This window comes from Babylonia areolata, chromosome 16, assembly GCF_041734735.1.
Source record: "Babylonia areolata isolate BAREFJ2019XMU chromosome 16, ASM4173473v1, whole genome shotgun sequence".
Classification (NCBI taxonomy): domain Eukaryota; kingdom Metazoa; phylum Mollusca; class Gastropoda; order Neogastropoda; family Buccinidae; genus Babylonia; species Babylonia areolata.
In genome coordinates this window covers 29579907-29603137 of record NC_134891.1, presented here as the reverse complement: position 1 = coordinate 29603137, position 23231 = coordinate 29579907, and the positions used below count along the sequence as shown (strand labels likewise).

The following is a 23231-nucleotide window of genomic DNA, read 5'->3' as shown; positions in this document are numbered from 1 at the left end:
TCACCCTGACTGGTACCCCTCCCCTCCCCTCCCCTCCCCTCCCCCTCCCCTCCCCTCCAGCTTGACACAGTCTCCTTCACCCTGACTGGTACCCCTCCCCTCCCCTCCCCTCCCCTCCCCTCCCCTCCAGCTTGACACAGTCTCCTTCACCCTGACTGGTACCCTCCTCCCCTCCCCTCCCCTCCCCTCCCTCCCCTCCAGCTTGACACAGTCTCCTTCACCCTGACTGGTACCCTCCCTCCCCTCCCCCTCCCCTCCCCTCCAGCTTGACACTGTCTCCTTCACCCTGACTGGTACCCCTCCCCTCCCCTCCCCCTCCCCTCCCCTCCCCTCCAGCTTGACACTGTCTCCTTCACCCTGACTGGTACCCCTCCCCTCCCCTCCCCTCCCCTCCCCTCCAGCTTGACACTGTCTCCTTCACCCTGACTGGTACCCCTCCCCTCCCCTCCCCCTCCCCTCCCCTCCCCTCCAGCTTGACACTGTCTCCTTCACCCTGACTGGTACCCCTCCCCTCCCCTCCCCTCCCCTCCAGCTTGACACTGTCTCCTTCACCCTGACTGGTACCCCCTCCCCTCCCCTCCCCTCCCCTCCCCTCCCCTCCCCTCCAGCTTGACACTGTCTCCTTCACCCTGACTGGTACCCCTCCCCTCCCCTCCCCCTCCCCTCCCCCAGCTTGACACTGTCTCCTTCACCCTGACTGGTACCCCTCCCCTCCCCTCCCCTCCCCTCCCCTCCAGCTTGACACTGTCTCCTTCACGCTGACTGGTACCCCTCCCCTCCCCTCCCCTCCCCTCCCCCCTCCAGCTTGACACAGTCTCCTTCACCCTGACTGGTAAAGTGGGAAAAAAAGAAAAGGAAATGTTGACTCCTGATCTTGTTACATGTATTTTATTTTTTCTTCCCCAATTATTGAAATTGTAATTTTGACAATTACAGTTTATTAATCTGTGTATTTGTCCCTGTGGGTTTTTTTGGTTATTTTTTTCTGGCGTTTATTGTGTGACAGGAGCACTAAAAAGGGTATGAAGAATGCGTGAGCATGTTGGACTTTTTTTCAGGCTGAACGCCAGACAGAAGCAGCAGTTGTATCTGAAGAAGAAGGCGGAGAGGGAAGCAGCCCTGAGGAACACACAGCCACCCCCACAGGAAAGGAGGCATGTCCCACCTCCCTCTCTCTATCTGTATCTGTATAGAAATGCCAACTGTTAGGATTTGGCCATATTTTGTTTTGCTCGATTGCAGTTTGTTCCGAAGTTATGCCAACGTCAAAATTGTTCTGGCGAGTTCATTTTCGACAACGTGGCATGGTCACATGCAGTGTGTTCCGACGTTATGCAAACGTCAAAATTGTTCTGGCGAGTTCATTTTCGACAACGTAGCACGGTCACATGATTTCCTGTCGTAACATTACCTTGATGCTTTGGACCTGTCGATCATGAGGCCAAGGCAGTCACTACTAAGCATGGTCTTTCGTGATGATGTTGAGCTAATTGCGTGTGTGTTTACATTGATACAGTATTGTATGTATCAATCAGCTTTATCATGTGCCAGAATGAGAGAATATGGCTAAATAAGTTGCGTCTCGGTCAAACAGCATCTGTTTCCTGATGACACCACTGACTATCGTACATACCCAAAGACCCTATATCCTTAGTTTTTCTGTTGTTGCAGTTGCTTTCTGTGCTGTTGTGACCAGCATAGTGGCACATGACTGACTGTCCTACATGAACCAGTGTCGTGGGAAAAGAGGGAAGCTGTGGGGCATGATGACAGAGATGAACAGGGAGGGAACGACAGGAAGAACAGTAGATAATGAGAACATACATGTATAAATGGGAATTAGGATGCCGTATAGACAGCAGTTAAAAGACACTTTTTCCAGTGGGAATTGTAGTGTCTGGCGCTAAGAATTTTATGTTACATGGTAATAGGTTGTGATATTGTAAACACTGGGATGGGCCCTAGCTGTGCACAGAATAGTGCAAGTTGACAGTCGCTGGTCCTGTTCTGGCAGCAGAATCGGGAGAAAGAGAGAGAGAGAGGAGAGAGAGATAGAGCCCCCCGAATGATGTTGGTGTGTGTGTGTGTGTGTGTGTGGCAGGGAACCGTTCTGTGCCCAGAACATTACGGGGTGTGTGTGTGTGTGTGTGTGTGGCAGGGAACCGTTCCGTGCACAGAACATTACGGGGTGTGTGTGTGTGTGTGTGTGTGGCAGGGAACCGTTCCGTGCACAGAACATTACGGGGTGTGTGTGTGTGGCAGGGAACCGTTCCGTGCACAGAACATTACGGGGTGTGTGTGTGTGTGTGTGTGTGGCAGGGAACCGTTCTGTGCCCAGAACATTACGGGGTGTGTGTGTGTGTGGCAGGGAACCGTTCCGTGCACAGAACATTACGGGGTGTGTGTGTGTGTGTGTGTGTGTGGCAGGGAACCGTTCCGTGCACAGAACATTACGGGGTGTGTGTGTGTGTGGCAGGGAACCGTTCTGTGCACAGAACATTACGGGGTGTGTGTGTGTGTGTGTGTGTGTGTGGCAGGGAACCGTTCCGTGCCCAGAACATTACGGGCGGGTCACGGTCACTGGCCCTGTTCCAGCAGCAGAATCGGTCAGCGGGCGGGCAGCGCGCTCCCCATGACATCTACAAGGAGGCCCTCAAGGGGCCGCAGGACAGCAGTAGCAGTAAAGGTCAGGGTCCAGGGGTCGGCGTTACGACGACGACGATGATGATGATGATGGTGGTGATGATGACGATGACGATGATGATGACGATGATGATGACGATGACGACGATGACGATGATGATGACAACGATGACGATGATGATGACCATTACGATGATGATGATGACGATGATGATGATAACGACGATGATGACGATGATGATGACGATGATGATGATGACGATGACGACGACGATGACGATGATGACGATATGGATACTTATGTGGAGTGATGGCCTAGAGGTGACGTGTCCGCCTTGGAAGCGAGAGAATCTGAGCGCGCTGGTTTGAATCCTGGTTCAGCCGCGGATATTTTCTCCCCCTCCACTAGACCTTGAGTGGTGGTCTGGGTGCTAGTCATTCGGATGAGACGATAAACCGAGGTCTCGTGTGCTGCATGCACTTAGCACACATAAAAGAACCCATGACAACAAAAGGGTTGTTCCTGGCAAAATTCTGTAGAAAAATCCACTTCCATAGGAAAAACAAATAAAACTGCATGCAGGAAAAAAAAAAAAAGGGTGGCGCTGTAGTGTAGTGACATGCTCTCCCTGGGGAGAGCAGCCCAAATTTCACACAGAGAAATCTGTTGTGATAAAAAAGAGAAATACAAATACAAATACAAATATATAGTGCCTATCCTCAGTTGGAGGCCAAGCTCTAAGCGCTGTACAAACTCGGGGTCATTTGCACGATAGGCTGCCTACCTGTGTAGAGCCGACTGATGGCTGCTGTTGAGCGCTCATCATTCGTTTCATGTGTCATTCAGTCAGATTTCAGGCATGCACACATACATACACACACACAGAGACATGCAACATTTTACGTGCATGACCATTTTGTTTATTTACCCTGCCATGTTGGCAGCCACACGATGTTTTTGGGGGGGGTGCATGCTGGGCATGTTATTGTTTCCATAACCCACCGAACGCTGACATGGATTAAGGATCTTTAATGTGCGTATTTGATCTTCTGTGTGCGTATACACAGAGATGATGTGATTTGATTTCCCCATGGTTCAGCGGTTCAGTGGTAGTGTGGACTGTTAAACACACCCTCTCTCACACACAGACAGATATACACACACAAGGCAGTTTGACACGCAGTGGTAGTGTGGACTGTTAAACACACCCTCTCTCACACACAGACAGATATACACACACAAGGCAGTTTGACACGCAGTGGTAGTGTGGACTGTTAAACACACCCTCTCTCACACACAGACAGATATACACACACAAGGCAGTTTGACACGCAGTGGTAGTGTGGACTGTTAAACACACCCTCTCTCACACACAGATAGATATATACACACAAGGCAGTTTGACACGCAGTGGTAGTGTGGACTGTTAAACACACCCTCTCTCACACACAGATAGATATACACACACAAGGCAGTTTGACACGCAGTGGTAGTATGGACTGTGCACTCTTCTTGTCTTTTTTGTCGTTGTCTTTTTTCTCCTTTGAAAAGATTGTTGCTGATGGTGGCGGCAGTCTCACTGAAGTTGAAGAAAATGCTCTGAGCTAAAGCCTGGGCAGAGTATTATGAGTGGACAGGGGAGGTTGTGTTGTGTGTGTTGCAGAGTATTATGAGTGGACAGGGGAGGTTGTGTTGTGTGTGTTGCAGAGTATTATGAGTGGACAGGGGAGGTTGTGGTTGTGTGTGTTGCAGAGTATTATGAGTGGACAGGGGAGGTTGTGTTGTGTGTGTTGCAGAGTATTATGAGTGGACAGGGGAGGTTGTGTTGTGTGTGTTGAGAGTATTATGAGTGGACAGGGGAGGTTGTGTTGTGTGTGTTGCAGAGTATTATGAGTGGACAGGGGAGGTTGTGTTGTGTGTGTTGCAGAGTATTATGAGTGGACAGGGGAGGTTGTGTTGTGTGTGTTGCAGAGTATTATGAGTGGACAGGGGAGGTTGTGTTGTGTGTGTTGCAGAGTATTATGAGTGGACAGGGGAGGTTGTGTTGTGTGTGTTGAGAGTATTATGAGTGGACAGGGGAGGTTGTGTTGTGTGTGTTGCAGAGTATTATGAGTGGACAGGGGAGGTTGTGTTGTGTGTGTTGCAGAGTATTATGAGTGGACAGGGGAGGTTGTGTTGTGTGTGTTGCAGCCATCGGCAGAGGCCGCGGCATGGTGCTGGGAGGAGCAGAAAGCCTCGATTCCCCGAGCGCCAAACCATTGAGCAGGGGGTGGGGACGCGCTGTGCCCAGCACCACCACCACAACGACCGTTCCGGCCCCTCCCGGCCTGTCAGAGCTGGGGTGGCCCGGCCCACAGCAGCAGCAGCAGCCCAGACCCTCCTCCTCCTCCTCCTCGGCTGGCAGGGGGAGTAATGCTGGTGACGCCAGCGCTACGAGTGGCAGGGGCAGAGCATCGGCCATGAAGCTGCTGGGACTGGTGGAGGGGAGCGGACTGCTGCAGGGCGGGGCCAGAGGAGCCAGGCTGAAGCTGGGGGCGGGGCTTTCCTCGGCCCCTCCCCCTCCCCCTCCCGGCATGTGGCAGGGTGGAGCGGCCCCCATGAATGGTGTGGCCATGGGAAGAGGCCAGGGGTTCGGGTCTCCTGCTGCTGTGGCGGATCCATCTCAGTGCCGGTGAGTCTGGTGGGTGGTGGTGGGAAATGGTTGCCGGAAAGATTGGTGTGATTTCAGCATACTGTACTGTTGACCCAGATTGGTGTAATTTCAACACACTGTACCATGACCTAGATTGGTGTAATTTCATGCACTGTTCCATGACCCAGATTGGTGTAATTTCACTTGCTGTACTGTGACCCAGATCGGTGTAATTTCACATACTGTACCATGACCCTGATTGGTTTAATTTCACACACAGATGACCCAGATTGGTGTAATTTCACTTTACTGTACCCTGGCAGGTGAGTCTTGTGGGAAGTTTCACTAGAATGATTGGTGTAATTTTACTTACTGTACCATGACCCAGATTGGTGTAATTTCACACACTGTAGCATGACCCAGATTGGTGTAATTTCACACACTGTAGCATGAGCCAGATTGGTGTAATTTCACACACTGTAGCATGACCCAGATTGGTGTAATTTCACACACTGTAGCATGACCCAGATTGGTGTAATTTCACACACTGTACCATGACCCAGATTGGTGTAATTTCACACACTGTAGCATGACCCAGATTGGTGTAATTTCACCCAGATTGGTGTAATTTCACACACTGTAGCATGAGCCAGATTGGTGTAATTTCACACACTGTAGCATAGACTCCGGCAAGGGTCGGATTCCTGCTTCCTTTTCAGATGTCAGGTAGAAACTGAGTGAAATTAGTGCTGAGCAATGATGTTCATGGTGCTGAGCAATGATGTTCATGGTGCTGAGCAATGATGATCATGGTGCTGAGCAATGATGTTCATGGTGCTGAGCAATGATGTTCATGGTGCTGAGCAATGATGTTCATGGTGGTGAGCAATGATGTTCATGGTGCTGAGCAATGATGTTCATGGTGCTGAGCAATGATGATCATGGTGCTGATGTTGGTGAATACTGCAGGTTGGCGCAGGGAGGCAAATTGTTTCTGTTGTTTTTGTTTTGTTTTGTTTTTTGTAATAAAACATTCTGTTGCTAAACGATAAAGGTTAAACTTCGAGAATTGGACATTATGCCAAATGCTCTCGTCCACTAGATATTTGATTGATTGAAATATGGCTTCAGTTTGGTTGATTGAAATATGGCTTCAGTCAGATGGGCTGAAATATGGCTCCAGTCTTGTTGATTTTATAGGCTCTGTTCCATTTGTTATCTTGCCATGAACATAATCATGTGGTGGTGGTGTGTCCATCGAGATCGATGATGACCATCGTTGTCATCCAGCTGGGGGTTGGGGGGAGGGTGGTGGTGGGGTGGGGGGGAGGATGCTCATGAATCTATCTGTGAGTGCGCAGATGGCTGAATAATCCAATCTGCGCATGAAATGTTCGCTGACAGTTGTTGCAGACAAAGACAGGCATACACCCATCACAAAACGTTGAGGAATGGAACTTGGAACTTGACAGTGGTGGTGGTGGTTGTGGTTTTGGTTGCAGCAGTGAGGTTCCTTTCGGAGGGATGACATCACAACCAGACGCTCTGTCACCTGTGTTTGACCACATGACGGTGACCTCGCAGGGCAGAGGGCGGGGCATCACCACCCCTTTCACATCGGGGTACGGATCCTGAACGTAAAACTGGCTTTCTTGAACAGGAGTCGTGAAGATAGACTCTTAATGTCTTAGATGCTCCGGTATGGTTGGATGCATGAGGCAGTCACAGCACTCCACTGTCCTCGTCCAGTTTGCAGGTGGTGTTATGTCATCGTCATGTGTTTGATGTATTAATGTTTCACTTGCAAATGTATCATTATAGATCATCTGTGTTTGAAAAATCAGTGTTTGAGTTGAAAATGTAATTGTATATAGTCTTGTCTTTGAAAAATCAATGTTTCAGTTAAAAATTTAGTTATATATCAGTCTGTGTTTGAAAAATCAATGTTTCAGTTAAAAATTTAGTAATGATGTATAGTCTGCTTGAAAAATCAGTGTTTCAGTTAAAAATGTAGTTATTATATATCAGTCTGTGTTTGAAAAATCAATGTTTGAGTTAAAAATGTTGTAATGATGTATAGTCTGTTTGAAAAATCAGTGTTTGAGTTAAAAATGTAGTTATTATATACTGTCTGTGTTTGAAAAATCAATGTTTGAGTTAAAAATGTAGTTATTATATACCGCCTGTGTTTGAAAAATCAATGTTTCAGAAAATGCAGTTGTTTAGTGGTTTTATCAACAAAAGCTGTGGTTTTTCATTGTAAAAAACAAACCAAAAAACTGCATGTGGAAGAAAGCACCCCTGGCAATGACTGGTTTTCCTCACACTGGCTGCACACACCGCTGGTTGCTGGAAATTCAGCCATCATTTCACCTGGCTATGACTGGTTCTCCTCACACTGGCTGCACACACTGCATGACTGGTTCACCTCACACTGGCTGCACACACCGCTGGTTGCTGGAAATTCAGCCATCATTTCACCTGGTGGTTCACCTCACACTGGCTACACACACCGCTGGTTGCTGGAAATTCAGCCATCATTTCACCTGGTGGTTCACCTCACACTGGCTACACACACCGCTGGTTGCTGGAAATTCAGCCATCATTTCACCTGGCTATGACTGGTTCTCCTCACACTGGCTGCACACACCGCTGGTTGCTGGAAATTCAGCCATCATTTCACCTGGTGGTTCACCTCACACTGGCTACACACACCGCTGGTTGCTGGAAATTCAGCCATCATTTCACCTGGTGGTTCACCTCACACTGGCTACACACACCGCTGGTTGCTGGAAGTTCAGCCATCATTTCACCATGCCCCCAGAGAAGAAAACCGTGCAAACAGCTCAGCGGTTCTTAAGGGACTGACTGTATTCCTTGTCTGGTCTGGTCGTGGACAAGCAGTGACCCCCACCAGTGAATGCCCCTCAATGCTGACTTGTGTGTATACCCCGACACAAGTTGTGATACACCGACCCACCCCTTTCCCCTCAGGAGTGCCCCCATCCCCATCACGGACATAGCAGACTCAGTGAAGGCAACTATCCCCCTCACGGACATAGCAGACTCAGTGAAGGCACAAGTTGTGGTACACCGACCCACCCCATCCCCCTCACGGACATAGCAGACTCAGTGAAGGCAACTATCCCCCTCACGGACATAGCAGACTCAGTGAAGGCAACTCCTTCAGGAACCAAAGTCAAAAAAATTCGTTGACACACTTTTTGTGTCCGTTAAAAACAAAAGAGAGGCTCACTGTTTCGGATTAACTCCTATAAAATCCAATTCCAGGAACTGAAAGAAAGTGTGGATTGTTTGACTGCCTCACAGCAAGATATCAAAGAATCGCTAGTGTCGTTATTTGAAGATGCCATTCAGACAACTCCATGCAGAAAATCAGTTGGATGTCACCTAGAAACCGTGTAAATCTTCCACTTTTTCAGAGAGTGTAGAAATGCTACCAGCAGCAATGGGCCACAAGGGTAATGATAATGGAGGAGGTGACAGGCATGTGAGAAGTGAAAGTGGTGTGGTGGCGTGGTGGTAACGGGTCCACCTGGGAAGTGAGAGAATCTGAGCACACAGGTTGAAATGAGCAGTGAGAGATCCTGACATGAAGGCATGTGATTCCAGCAGTGAGAGGTCCTGACATGAAGGCATGTGATTCCAGCAGTGAGAGATCCTGACATGAAGGCAGGTGATTCCAGCAGTGAGAGGTCCTGACATGAAGGCATGTGATTCCAGCAGTGAGAGATACTGACATGAAGGCAGGTGATTCCAGCGGTGAGAGATCCTGACATGAAGGTGTGTGATTCAGTGAGGGATCCTGACATGAAGGCAGGTGATTCAGTGAGGGATCCTGACATGAAGGCAGGTGATTCCAATAGTGAGAGATCCTGACATGAAGGTGTGTGATTCAGTGAGAGATCCTGACATGAAGGCATGTGATTCAGTTAGAGATCCTGACATGAAGGCAGGTGGTTCCAGCAGTGAGAGATCCTGACATGAAGGCATGTGGTTCCAGCAGTGAGAGATCCTGACATGAAGGTGTGTGATTCCAGCAGTGAGAGATCCTGACATGAAGGTGTGTGATTCCAGCAGTGAGAGATCCTGACATGAAGGTGTGTGATTCCAGCAGTGAGAGATCCTGACATGAAGGTGTGTGATTCCAGCAGGGAGAGATCCTGACATGAAGGTGTGTGATTCAGTGAGGGATCCTGACATGAAGGTGTGTGATTCCAGCAGTGAGAGATCCTGACATGAAGGTGTGTGATTCCAGCAGTGAGAGATCCTGACATGAAGGTGTGTGATTCCAGCAGTGAGAGATCCTGACATGAAGGTGTGTGATTCCAGCAGGGAGAGATCCTGACATGAAGGTGTGTGATTCAGTGACAGATTCTGACATGAAGGTGTGTGATTCCAGGGCAGGGGATCCAGGAGGTGCCAGCAGTGACAGCGACGATCTGGATCAGTACGAGGATGCTGTGGCGTGGGTTGGGGAGGGGTACAGCCAGGAGGCCAGTGAACAGTGCCAACCCTTCGCCTCAGCCAGCAGCATGAGTCTGGGTTCAAACCCAGCAGCTGTAGGTGTGTTCCCATGTAGTGTGTGTGTGGTCAGGCTGCAGTCTGATGATTATCTGTCTATATATTGATTTTATTTGGTTTTATTTTAATTATTTAAGAAAAAAAATTTTTTTGGGCATGGCTAGGCTGCTTCCTGTTGAGACTGATGGAGCTATATTGACGTAATGACTTGCATGAGTTATTCTTACATTCCGTGACCACCAAGGCACTGGACTTGTGCGCATTGACCCAGATCAGTGATTGCATCTGTATGTTTACGGAGGTATTGCACAAGGTTGTGCTTTATACACACACATGTACATCAGCATTCACATTTTTCTCCCAGTCAGCTTGAATACAGAACCCTTTTTAGCTGAATACGTTTGATGATGATGATGATATCAGTACTTAAATAGCGTCAGAGACCAAGCTCAAAGTGTATTCCAGACAGTCATTTGCACAACAGGCTGCCTACCTGGGTAGAGCCGACTGGCAGCAGACAGCCATACTCCGTTTTTTTGGGGGGTGCATGGGGGTGTTTTCCTGTTTCTGTAACCCAGTGAATACGCTGTCATGGTTTACAGTTTGTAGTTTGTGAGAACTGTATTTGATAAAATGTGTAACAAAAGAACTGTCACGCCTATGCTGTTATCATTTAGTATTGTCTTGTGTAGTACCTATTTAGGGCAGGGACTGGAAAAAAGATAAAGCACACCAGTGTGTATCTATTATCCTCAGAGATTGTTTTGTCTTGTTGCTAAGAGACTGGTTTCAGATAAGACAAGCTGTTGATAAGACTGACTGAAGGTAAGACAGGTTGCAGATTATACTGACTGCTGATAAGACTGGCTGAAGGTAAGACAGGTTGCAGATTATACTGACTGCTGATAAGACTGGCTGAAGGTAAGACAGGTTGCAGATTATACTGACTGCTGATAAGACTGGCGGCTGTTGATGCTGAAAGATGATCAGACTGCTTGCAGATCATACCAGACTGACTGAAACATTCAGGTTGCAGATTACGGCCTTGTCATTAATCGTCTATTCTTGGGGCTGATTGTTTTTTTCTTTGTTTTAGGTAAAAAAACACATTTTTTTAAAAACTGGGAGCATCAGTAGACATGATGACACACTCCCCACAGTGAGTGGAAAGACCCAGAGTTAACGGAGGGACGCTCGCTCAGTCTGGCTCCGCGACTAAGCCATTATTGTCGTTAGTAGGGGGCTTAGTAGGTGGTGTCCTAAGTACGTTAAAACAGAACAGGCACCACTGAACACCACCGAAGTGACTCAGCAGCAGTGCAGGGTCTCCTCTGGTGTGTGGCCTCTTGGCGACCTAACATCGATGGTTCCCTGTGGACTGCCGACGCTGGAACTACAACGGACAAACCCGGGTGTGGCCGTGTATCGGGGAATCTAAATGAGCGGCGTGGGAGTAATGCCACTGAAATGGTGCAGATGACGGGGCAGAAAAAAAAAAAAAAAAAAAAAAAAAAGACCCAGAGTTAACAACCTGGGCTTGTGGTTTGCATAGAGGGGAGGGTGGACAGTACTGTTAACTGGGGGAATATTTCTGGACCGGTGGCCTAGTGCTTGGTAACGCATCTACCCAGGAGGCGAGAGAATCTTAGCGCACAGGAGGTTAGAATCCCACACCCACCAGTATTTCCTCCCCCTCTGCTATATCCTTGAGTGATGGTCTGAACACTAGCCTTTTGAATGAGATGATAGAGATGAGAGTGACTGCAGATGAACCAAGATCCTGTGTGACATGCACTCAGCACGTGTGAAAGGAACCATGGCAAAATTCTGTTGAAAAACTCACTTTGGTTGGTAAAGAAATACACTTCAGCAGACTACACTTCACTACACTACACTACAGTACAGTGTAGGGCAGTGCAGTGCAGTGCAATACAGTATACTGCAATACAATACAGTACAACACAGAACAATACAGTGCAATGCAATGCAATGCATTACAGAAAAGTACAATACAGTACAGTACAATATAGTACAATACAGTACAATACAATACAATACAATTCAATGTTTGCAGAGTCGTGGGCTGCAGAGATGGACAAGGCGGATCATTATGGAGAAAACGACAAATACACGTCTTCCATAGTTGATATGTCTGGCTCTGCTGACAGTATGTATTTATATCTGTTCAGTTGTGTGTCGGAATTGATTGAAAAATAAGAAAAAAACCCCCAAATGAATGGAAACATTGTGGGGTTGTGTGAATGTACGGATCAGAGCACATGATTACTGTGCAACTCTTCCGCCATCCTGCCTGAACACACACACTCATGCACGTACACGCATGCATGCATGAATTAGCATTAGCACGTAATAGATACACAGATCTTTCCGTTCCTTCCCCTCCACCTACCCCACGTGTGTACGTAGGTGTGCGTGCGTGTGCGTGTGTGTGTGTGTGTGTTTGCGTGTGTTTGCATGTGTGTGTGTTTGCGTGTGTGTGTGTGTGTGTGTGTGTGCATGTGTGCATACGTGTAACTTCAGTTTGTTAATTAATTGGCTGTATTGAAGAAAATGAAGAGACAGGTTCTAGGTAAAAAAAACCAAAAAACCCCCCAAAACTATGGAGTTATGATGATGATGATTATAATTATCATTCATTCAATAAAGGACAGATTCTTTGTGGTGTTGATTGTATCGTTGGTTTCTTTGCAGGCAGTATACTGAATGGGTGTTCAGCCACGCTCACGGTGAGTTGAAGTTCGATTCTGTTATGAACAGAACTGTCATTGAGAGAAGCGCATCAAAAAAAAAAAAAAAAAAAAAGGAAAGGAATTTACACTGAAAAAATGAAGAAACAAACAAAACAAATATGAATTTATATTGATGGTGAAGCAGAACATCTAATGTTTGATTTGCTATGAGAAAAGTAGTCGCGAACAGATAATTATGCTGACAGCAGAAGGGATAGAAATTGACGTTGAGAGAAGCACAACACACTACAGAAACACTTGGCCAGAATTTATAGTCATCTGTGCATGCTGGTAGAATTGAAATTGATGTTGAGAGAAGCACAACAAAGTACAGAAACACTTGGCCAGAATTTATATTCATCTGTGCATGCTGGTAGAATTGAAATTGACGTTGAGAGAAGCACAACAAAGTACAGAAACACTTGGCCAGAATTTATATTCATCTGTGCATGCTGGTAGAATTGAAATTGACGTTGAGAGAAGCACAACAAACTACAGAAACACTTGGCCAGAATTTATACTGCATCTGTGCATGCTGGTAGAATTGAAATTGACGTTGAGAGAAGCACAACAAAGTACAGAAACACTTGGCCAGAATTTATACTGCATCTGTGCATGCTGGTAGAATTGAAATTGACGTTGAGAGAAGCACAACAAAGTACAGAAACACTTGGCCAGAATTTATATTCATCTGTGCATGCTGGTAGAATTGAAATTGACGTTGAGAGAAGCACAACAAACTACAGAAACACTTGGCCAGAATTTATACTGCATCTGTGCATGCTGGTAGAATTGAAATTGACGTTGAGAGAAGCACAACAAAGTACAGAAACACTTGGCCAGAATTTATACTGCATCTGTGCATGCTGGTAGAATTGAAATTGACGTTGAGAGAAGCACAACACACTACAGAAACACTTGGCCAGAATTTATACTGCATCTGTGCATGCTGGTAGTATTGAAATTGACGTTGAGAGAAGCACAACACACTACAGAAACACTTGGCCAGAATTTATACTGCATCTGTGCATGCTGGTAGAATTGAAATTGATGTTGAGAGAAGCACAACAAACTACAGAAACACTTGGCCAGAATTTATACTGCACCTGTGCATGCTGGTAGAATTGAAATTGACGTTGAGAGAAGCACAACAAACTACAGAAACACTTGGCCAGAATTTATACTGCATCTGTGCATGCTGGTAGAATTGAAATTGATGTTGAGAGAAGCACAACACACTACAGAAACACTTGGCCAGAATTTATACTGCATCTGTGCATGCTGGTAGAATTGAAATTGACGTTGAGAGAAGCACAACAAACTACAGAAACACTTGGCCAGAATTTATACTGCATCTGTGCATGCTGGTAGAATTGAAATTGACGTTGAGAGAAGCACAACAAACTACAGAAACACTTGGCCAGAATTTATACTGCATCTGTGCATCATAATTGGTCATTTCAGTTTCAGTTTAAAGGAGGTGTGATGGGCACAATGATGGAGTGCCAGGCATTGCACACTGTTCATTGCACACTGTTCTCCATGCCAAGCATTGCACACTGTTCATTGCACACTGTTCTCCATGCCAAGCATTGCACACTGTTCATTGCACACTGTTCTCCATGCCAAGCATTGCACACTGTCCTCCATGCCAAGCATAGCACACTGTTCTCCATGCCAAGCATTGCACACTGTTCATTGCACACTGTCCTCCGTGCCAAGCATTGCACACTGTCCTCCATGCCAAGCATTGCACACTGTCCTCCATGCCAAGCATTTCACACTGTTCTCCATGCACACTGTTCTCCATGCCAAGCATTTCACACTGTCCTCCATGCCAAGCATTTCACACTGTCCTCCATGCCACGCATTGCACACTGTCCTCCATGCCAAGCATTGCACACTGTTCATTGCACACTGTTCTCCATGCCAAGCATTGCACACTGTTCATTGCACACTGTTCTCCATGCCAAGCATTGCACACTGTTCATTGCACACTGTTCTCCATGCCAAGCATTGCACACTGTTCATTGCACACTGTTCTCCATGCCAAGCATTGCACACTGTCCTCCATGCCAAGCATAGCACACTGTTCTCCATGCCAAGCATTGCACACTGTTCAGTGCACACTGTCCTCCGTGCCAAGCATTGCACACTGTCCTCCATGCCAAGCATAGCACACTGTCCTCCATGCCAAGCATTTCACACTGTTCTCCATGCACACTGTTCTCCATGCCAAGCATTTCACACTGTCCTCCATGCCAAGCATTTCACACTGTCCTCCATGCCAAGCATTGCACACTGTTCTCCATGCCAAGCATTGCACACTGTTCATTGCACACTGTCCTCCGTGCCAAGCATTGCACACTGTCCTCCATGCCAAGCATTGCACACTGTTCATTGCACACTGTTCTCCATGCCAAGCATTGCACACTGTTCATTGCACACTGTCCTCCGTGCCAAGCATTGCACACTGTTCATTGCACACTGTCCTCCATGCCAAGCATTGCACACTGTTCATTGCACACTGTTCTCCATGCCAAGCATTGCACACTGTTCATTGCACACTGTTCTCCGTGCCAAGCATTGCACACTGTCCTCCATGCCAAGCATTGCACACTGTCCTCCATGCCAAGCATTGCACACTGTTCATTGCACACTGTTCTCCACGCCGTGCATTGCACACTGTTCTCCATGCCGTGCATTGCACACTGTTCTCCATGCCGTGCATTGCACACTGTTCTCCATGCACACTGTCCTCCATGCCGTGCATTGCACACTGTCCTCCATGCCAAGCATTGCATACTGTTCTCCATGCACACTGTTCTCCATGCCAAGCATTGCACACTGTCCTCCATGCCATGCATTGCACACTGTTCTCCATGCCAAGCATTGCACACTGTTCATTGCACACTGTTCTCCGTGTCAAGCGTTGCACACTGTCCTCCATGCCAAGCATTGCACACTGTTCTCCATGCCAAGCATTGCACACTGTTCTCCATGCCAAGCATTGCACACTGTTCTCCATGCACACTGTCCTCCATGCCGTGCATTGCACACTGTCCTCCATGCCAGGCATTGCACACTGTCCTCCATGCCAAGCATTGCACACTGTTCATTGCACACTGTTCATTGCACACTGTTCTCCATGCCAAGTATTGCATACTGTTCTCCATGCCAAGCATTGCACACTGTTCTCCATGCCATGCATTGCACACTGTCCTCTGTGCCGTGCATTGCACACTGTTCTCCATGCCGTGGATTGCACACTGTTCTCCATGCCGTGCATTGCACACTGTTCTCCATGCCAAGCATTGCACACTGTTCTCCATGCACACTGTCCTCCATGCTGTGCATTGCACACTGTCCTCCATGCCAAGCATTGCACACTGTTCTCCATGCCGTGCATTGCACACTGTTCTCCGTGCCGTGCATTGCACACTGTTCTCCATGCCGTGCATTGCACACTGTTCTCCGTGCCGTGCATTGCACACTGTCCTCCATGCCGTGCATTGCACACTGTTCTCCATGCCAAGCATTGCACACTGTTCTCCATGCCGTGCATTGCACACTGTTCTTCATGCCAAGCATTGCACACTGTTCTCCGTGCCGTGCATTGCACACTGTTCTCCATGCCGTGCATTGCACACTGTTCTCCGTGCCGTGCATTGCACACTGTTCTCCATGCCAAGCATTGCACACTGTTCTCCATGCCAAGCATTGCACACTGTTCTCCATGCCAAGCATTGCACACTGTACTGTTCTCCATGCCAAGCAATCCACACGCTTTGTTTTGGGGGGCAGAGGGAGTGTTATTTGTTGGGAGGGTGGTGGAAGGTTACAGTTTTTGGGATCAGTTGGTTTGTTTTTATTTTTTTCAGCTTCATGAGTATCATTGTCATTATCTGATGATTACATTATTTTGGAGTTGTTTGCTAGCACTAAGACTGGGTAAGTAAAGGACTGATTGACAGAAGGGTGCAGGGCTTGATGTTGATTGACTTAAGGGGGTGGGGCATGATGATATTGATTGACAGAAGGGGTCGGGGCTTGATGATGTTGATTGACAGAAGGGGGGTGGGGCATAATGATGTTGATTGACAGAAAGGGGTCGGGGCTTGATGTTGATTGACAGAAGGGGGTGGGGCATGATGATGATGATTGATAGAAGGGGATGGGGCTTGATGATGTTGACAGGCGAAGGAGGCCAAGAGCAAGTTGAAAAAGGTGGAGAAGAAACTGAGGCAGATCCGAGATCTGGAGGCCAAGAGGGAGGATGGTGACTCTCTGGATAGTGACCAGGTGAGGGGGAGCCAGTGTCATGCCTTAACTCAGAAACAGCATTTAAGGGGTTAGTAAGGAGCAGAGAACTCGCTCAGCAGTCAAGGGGTTAGTAAGGAGCAGAGAACTCACTCAGCAGTCAAGGGGTTAGTAAGGAGCAGAGAACTCACTCAGCAGTCAAGGGGTTAGTAAGGAGCAGAGAACTCAGCAGTCAAGGGGTTAGTAAGGAGCAGAGAACTCAGCAGTCAAGGGGTTAGTAAGGAGCAGAGAACTCAGCAGTCAAGGGGTTAGTAAGGAGCAGAGAACTCACTCAGCAGTTAAGGGGTTAGTAAGGAGCAGAGAACTCAGCAGTCAAGGGGTTAGTAAGGAGCAGAGAACTCAGCAGTCAAGGGGTTAGTAAGGAGCAGAGAACTCACTCAGCAGTCAAGGGGTTATTAAGGAGCAGAGAACTCAGCAGTCAAGGGGTTGTAAGGAGCAGAGAACTCAGCAGTCAAGGGGTTATTAAGGAGCAGAGAACTCAGCAGTCAAGGGGTTGTAAGGAGCAGAGAACTCAGCAGTTAAGGGGTTAGTAAGGAGCAGAGAACTCAGCAGTCAAGGGGTTAGTAAGGAGCAGAGAACTCACTCAGCAGTCAAGGGGTTGTAAGGAGCAGAGAACTCAGCAGTCAAGGGGTTATTAAGGAGCAGAGAACTCAGCAGTCAAGGGGTTAGTAAGGAGCAGAGAACTCACTCAGCAGTTAAGGGGTTATTAAGGAGCAGAGAACTCAGCAGTCAAGGGGTTGTAAGGAGCAGAGAACTCAGCAGTCAATGGGTTAGTAAGGAGCAGAGAACTCGGCAGTCAATGGGTTAGTAAGGAGCAGAGAACTCAGCAGTCAAGGGGTTAGTAAGGAGCAGAGAACTCACTCAGCAGTTAAGGGGTTGTAAGGAGCAGAGAACTCAGCAGTCAAGGGGTTGTAAGGAGCAGAGAACTCAGCAGTCAAGGGGTTAGTAAGGAGCAGAGAACTCAGCAGTTAAGGGGTTAGTAAGGAGCAGAGAACTCACTCAGCAGTCAATGGGTTGTAAGGAGCAGAGAACTCAGCAGTCAAGGGGTTAGTAAGGAGCAGAGAACTCAGCAGTCAAGGGGTTAGTAAGGAGCAGAGAACTCACTCAGCAGTCAAGGGGTTAGTAAGGAGCAGAGAACTCAGCAGTCAAGGGGTTAGTAAGGAGCAGAGAACTCAGCAGTCAAGGGGTTAGTAAGGAGCAGAGAACTCACTCAGCAGTCAATGGGTTGTAAGGAGCAGAGAACTCAGCAGTCAAGGGGTTAGTAAGGAGCAGAGAACTCACTCAGCAGTTAAGGGGTTAGTAAGGAGCAGAGAACTCAGCAGTCAAGGGGTTATTAAGGAGCAGAGAACTCAGCAGTCAAGGGGTTAGTAAGGAGCAGAGAACTCGGCAGTCAAGAGGTTAGTGTGTGAAGTGTGTCCATTGAGATCGATGATGACCATCGTTGTCATCCAGCTGGGGGATGGGGGGAGGGTGGTGGTGGGGTGGGGGGGAGGATGCTCATGAATCTATCTGTGAATGTGCAGATGGCTGAATAGTCCAACCTGCGCACGAAATGTTCGCTGACAGTTGGGGCAGACAAAGACAGGCATATCATTGTCAGGGAGCTTGTTTGCCCGTGACTTTCTGGTCTGCCTCTTCTGAACAGCTGCAGCAGTCTTGTTGGCCTCGCACAACTTGGCGCCTTTGTGCACAGCAGCGCGCCATTTGTCACGGTCCACTGCAGATTCCTCCCAGGAGTCCGGGTTGATATCAAACGCTTTAAGAGAGACTTTCAGAGTATCTCTGAAGCGCTTCTTCTGACCTCCGTGTGATCTCTTCCCTTGTTGCAGCTCGCCATAGAAGAGTCTTTTGGGCAGCCGATGGTCTGGCATGCGCGCCATGTGTCCAGCCCAGCGAAGCTGGGACTGCATCAGGATGGTGAAGATGCTGGGAAGGGTGGCTTTTGCGAGCACCTCTGTGTCTGGGGTCCTGTCTTGCCACTTGATGTTCAGTAGCTTCCTGAGGCATGTTGTGTGGAAGTGGTTCAGCTTCTTGGCATGTCGTTGGTACACTGTCCAGGTTTTGCAGGCGTACAGTAGTGTGGGGAGAACTACTGCTCTGTAGACCTTTAGCTTGGTCTCAAGACTACTGCCTCTTCTGTTCCAGACATTTGCACTGAGTCTGCCAAAAGTTGCGCTTGCTCTTGCAATCCTGACATTCACTTCATCATCGATGGTCGCATTTCGTGACAGTGTGCTGCCAAGGTATGTGAACCGCTCCACCGCACTGAGTCTCTGACCGTTGACTGTGATGTTGGGCTCAATGTAGGGTTTCCCTGGGGCTGGCTGATGGAGAACTTCAGTTTTCCTCGTGCTGATGGTAAGGCCGAAGTTCCTGCTGGCAGTGGCAAACTTGTTGACGCTGAGTTGCATGTCAGCTTCAGATCCAGTGTTGAGGGCACAATCATCAGCAAACAAAAAGTCTCTGATGATGTCTGTCATGACCTTTGTTTAGGTTAAACAACTTGCCATCTGTTCGGTACTTTAGGCCGATTCCAACATCGCCATCTCTGAAGGCATCAGTAAGCATTGCAGAGAACATGAGGCTGAACAGCGTTGGAGCCAGGACGCAGCCTTGCTTGACACCATTTGTGACAGCAAAAGGAGCAGATGTTTCGCCATTTTCCTGGACTCGAGCCTGCATGCCTTCATGGAATTGGCTGACCAAGGAAATAAATTTCAGAGGGCATCCGTACATGGCCATGATCTTCCACAGTCCCTCTCTACTCACGGTGTCGAAGGCCTTAGTGAGGTCGACATAGGTGGAGAACAGATCAGCATTTTGCTCCTGGCATTTCTCCTGCAGCTGCCTTGCAGCAAACACCATGTCGGTGGTTCCGCGCTCTTTCCGGAATCCACATTGGCTCTCAGTGTCAAGAGGTTAGTAAGGAGCAGAGAACTCACTCAGCAGTCAAGGGGTTAGTAAGGAGCAGAGAACTCAGCAGTCAAGGGGTTCGTAAGGAGCAGAGAACTGAGCAGGGAATGTTGGTCCCTTCTCTCTTAGTGAAACAGTTTTCTGTTTCCAGTCAAGCCACGTGTGATGGTGGTTTTCCTCCTGTGTTCTGATTGATGCCTGTGAAGATTGAATGCTATTGATGCTTGTGTTGATTGAGTGTTGATGTTTGTGTTACTGATTGGTTGTTATTGATGCTGGTGTTGATTGAATGGTACTGATGTTTGTGTTGATCGAGTGTTATTGATGTGTGTGTTATTAATTGTTATTGATGTTTGTATTATTGATTGAATGGTATTGATGTTTCTGTTGATTGAATGTTATTCTTTGAAAAAGATGACTTTTTGAAGAAGGTTGTTAAGATAGGAGATCTTGAAGTCTGGATGGCTTGATTTTATTGGAAAATTTGTCTGGAAGTAAAATTGTATTTATTACAGATTGTTTAAAAAAAAAAAAAAATTCCTTCAAAACAATTTTTTTTTTTTTTTTAAAGTTTGAGAATATTGTGATTGCAGGAAGAAAAAATGCAGCGGAAAGCAGATTATGAACAACAAGCTTCTGAACTTCGGAAATATATCAAATGTAAGTTGACACCTTGAGTAATATTATATCAATAGAATATAAATGTGTTTCTGGTGTCTTATGTTTTTTCTTCTTGTCATGTAAGTGGAAGCAAAAAGAGGTCTTTTTTGTGTGTTCTTTTCTTTCTTTCTTTTTTGAAATTCAACCAGTTCTCTCCCCTGAGTGGACTGAGGGACTCTTTCAATACCGTTGGTATCCCCCACCTTTTGTAGAAATGTACTTTCTTCTTCTTCTACTTCAGTTGTGGGCTACAACTCTCAAGTTCACTCATATGTACACAAGTGAACTTTTACGCGTATGGTCATTTTACCCTGCCGTTTTGGCAGCCACACTCTGATTTCGGGGTGAACTTTTTTTCTTTGTATCGCTTTTTGGGTTTTTGGTTGGGGGGAGGAAGCTGTGTGCTGAGCTTTAGGGATGACTGGTGGATTGTGGACCTTGGTTTGGATGCTGTGTGAGGAGCTTTAGGGATGACTGGGTGGATTGTGGACCTTGGTTTGGATGCTGTGAGGAGCTTTAGGGATGACTGGGTGGATTGTGGACCTTGGTTTGGATGCTGTGTGATGAGCTTTAGGGATGACTGGGTGGATTGTGGACCTTGGTTTGGATGCTGTGAGGACCTTTAGGGATGACTGGGTGGATTGTGGACCTTGGTTTGGATGCTGTGTGAGGAGCTTTAGGGATGACTGGGTGGATGGACCTTGGTTTGGATGCTGTGAGGACCTTTAGGGATGACTGGGTGGATTGTGGACCTTGGTTTGGATGCTGTGTGATGAGCTTTAGGGATGACTGGGTGGATTGTGGACCTTGGTTTGGATGCTGTGTGAGGAGCTTTAGGGATGACTGGGTGGATTGTGGACCTTGGTTTGGATGGTGTGTGCTGAGCTTTAGGGATGACTGGGTGGATGGACCTTGGTTTGGATGCTGTGTGCTGAGCTTTAGGGATGACTGGGTGGATTGTGGACCTTGGTTTGGATGCTGTGTGCTGAGCTTTAGGGATGACTGGGTGGATTGTGGACCTTGGTTTGGATGCTGTGTGATGAGCTTTAGGGATGACTGGGTGGATGGACCTTGGTTTGGATGCTGTGTGATGAGCTTTAGGGATGACTGGGTGGATTGTGGACCTTGGTTTGGATGCTGTGTGAGGAGCTTTAGGGATGACTGGGTGGATTGTGGACCTTGGTTTGGATGCTGTGTGAGGAGCTTTAGGGATGACTGGGTGGATTGTGGACCTTGGTTTGGATTCTGTGAGGACCTTTAGGGGTGACGGGGTGGATTGTGGACCTTGGTTTGGATGCTGTGTGATGAGCTTTAGGGATGACTGGGTGGATTGTGGACCTTGGTTTGGATTCTGTGAGGACCTTTAGGGATGACTGGGTGGATTGTGGACCTTGGTTTGGATGCTGTGTGAGGAGCTTTCGGGATGACTGGGTGGATTGTGGACCTTGGTTTGGATGTGTGTGCTGAGCTTTAGGGATGTCTGGGTGGATGCTGTGTGATGAGCTTTAGGGATGTCTGGGTGGATGCTGTGTGTGGAGCTTTAGGGATGTCTGGGTGGATGCTGTGTGTGGAGCTTTAGGGATGTCTGGGTGGATGCTGTGTGTGGAGCTTTAGGGATGTCTGGGTGGATGCTGTGTGATGAGCTTTAGGGATGTCTGGGTGGATGCTGTGTGATGAGCTTTAGGGATGTCTGGGTGGATGCTGTGTGTGGAGCTTTAGGGATGTCTGGGTGGATGCTGTGTGTGGAGCTTTAGGGATGTCTGGGTGGATGCTGTGTGTGGAGCTTTAGGGATGTCTGGGTGGATGCTGTGTGATGAGCTTTAGGGATGTCTGGGTGGATGCTGTGTGATGAGCTTTAGGGATGTCTGGGTGGATGCTGTGTGAGGAGCTTTAGGGATGTCTGGGTGGATGCTGTGTGAGGAGCTTTAGGGATGTCTGGGTGGATGCTGTGTGTGGAGCTTTAGGGATGTCTGGGTGGATGCTGTGTGTGGAGCTTTAGGGATGACTGGGTGGATTGTGGACCTTGGTTTGGATGCTGTGTGATGAGCTTTAGGGATGGCTGGGTGGATTGTGGACCTTGGTTTGGATGCTGTGTGAGGAGCTTTAGGGATGACTGGGTGGATTGTGGACCTTGGTTTGGATGCTGTGTGATGAGCTTTAGGGATGACTGGGTGGATTGTGGACCTTGGTTTGGATGCTGTGTGCTGAGCTTTAGGGATGACTGGGTGGATTGTGGACCTTGGTTTGGATGCTGTGTGAGGAGCTTTAGGGATGACTGGGTGGATTGTGGACCTTGGTTTGGATGGTGTGTGTGGAGCTTTAGGGATGACTGGGTGGATTGTGGACCTTGGTTTGGATGCTGTGTGAGGAGCTTTAGGGATGACTGGGTGGATTGTGGACCTTGGTTTGGATGCTGTGTGAGGAGCTTTAGGGATGACTGGGTGGATGGACCTTGGTTTGGATGCTGTGAGGACCTTTAGGGATGACTGGGTGGATTGTGGACCTTGGTTCGGATGCTGTGTGTGGAGCTTTAGGGATGTCTGGGTGGATGCTGTGTGCTGAGCTTAGGGATGGCTGGGTGGATTGTGGACCTTGGTTCGGATGCTGTGTGAGGAGCTTTAGGGATGACTGGGTGGATTGTGGACCTTGGTTCGGATGCTGTGTGATGAGCTTTAGGGATGACTGGGTGGATTGTGGACCTTGGTTTGGATGCTGTGTGAGGAGCTTTAGGGATGACTGGGTGGATTGTGGACCTTGGTTTGGATGC

The 23231-nt window shown here is 47.9% G+C and overlaps 1 protein-coding gene across 3 annotated transcripts in view; it reads left to right on the top strand.

Annotated features, from left to right (window-relative positions):
- The window catches only part of LOC143291301 (uncharacterized), a 38879-nt gene that overhangs the window by 12509 nt on the left and 3139 nt on the right, over positions 1 to 23231 (top strand). For 2 of the 3 annotated variants that reach the window (XM_076601151.1, XM_076601152.1), the window contains 9 exons: positions 1059 to 1154; positions 2538 to 2686; positions 4835 to 5315; positions 6779 to 6898; positions 9700 to 9863; positions 11896 to 11988; positions 12534 to 12568; positions 16769 to 16873; positions 20398 to 20464. In XM_076601151.1, coding sequence (XP_076457266.1) covers positions 1059 to 1154; positions 2538 to 2686; positions 4835 to 5315; positions 6779 to 6898; positions 9700 to 9863; positions 11896 to 11988; positions 12534 to 12568; positions 16769 to 16873; positions 20398 to 20464 — 1310 coding nt within the window. The remainder of the gene's footprint in view (positions 1 to 1058; positions 1155 to 2537; positions 2687 to 4834; positions 5316 to 6778; positions 6899 to 9699; positions 9864 to 11895; positions 11989 to 12533; positions 12569 to 16768; positions 16874 to 20397; positions 20465 to 23231) is intronic. The other variant, XM_076601153.1, reaches the window with a different exon arrangement.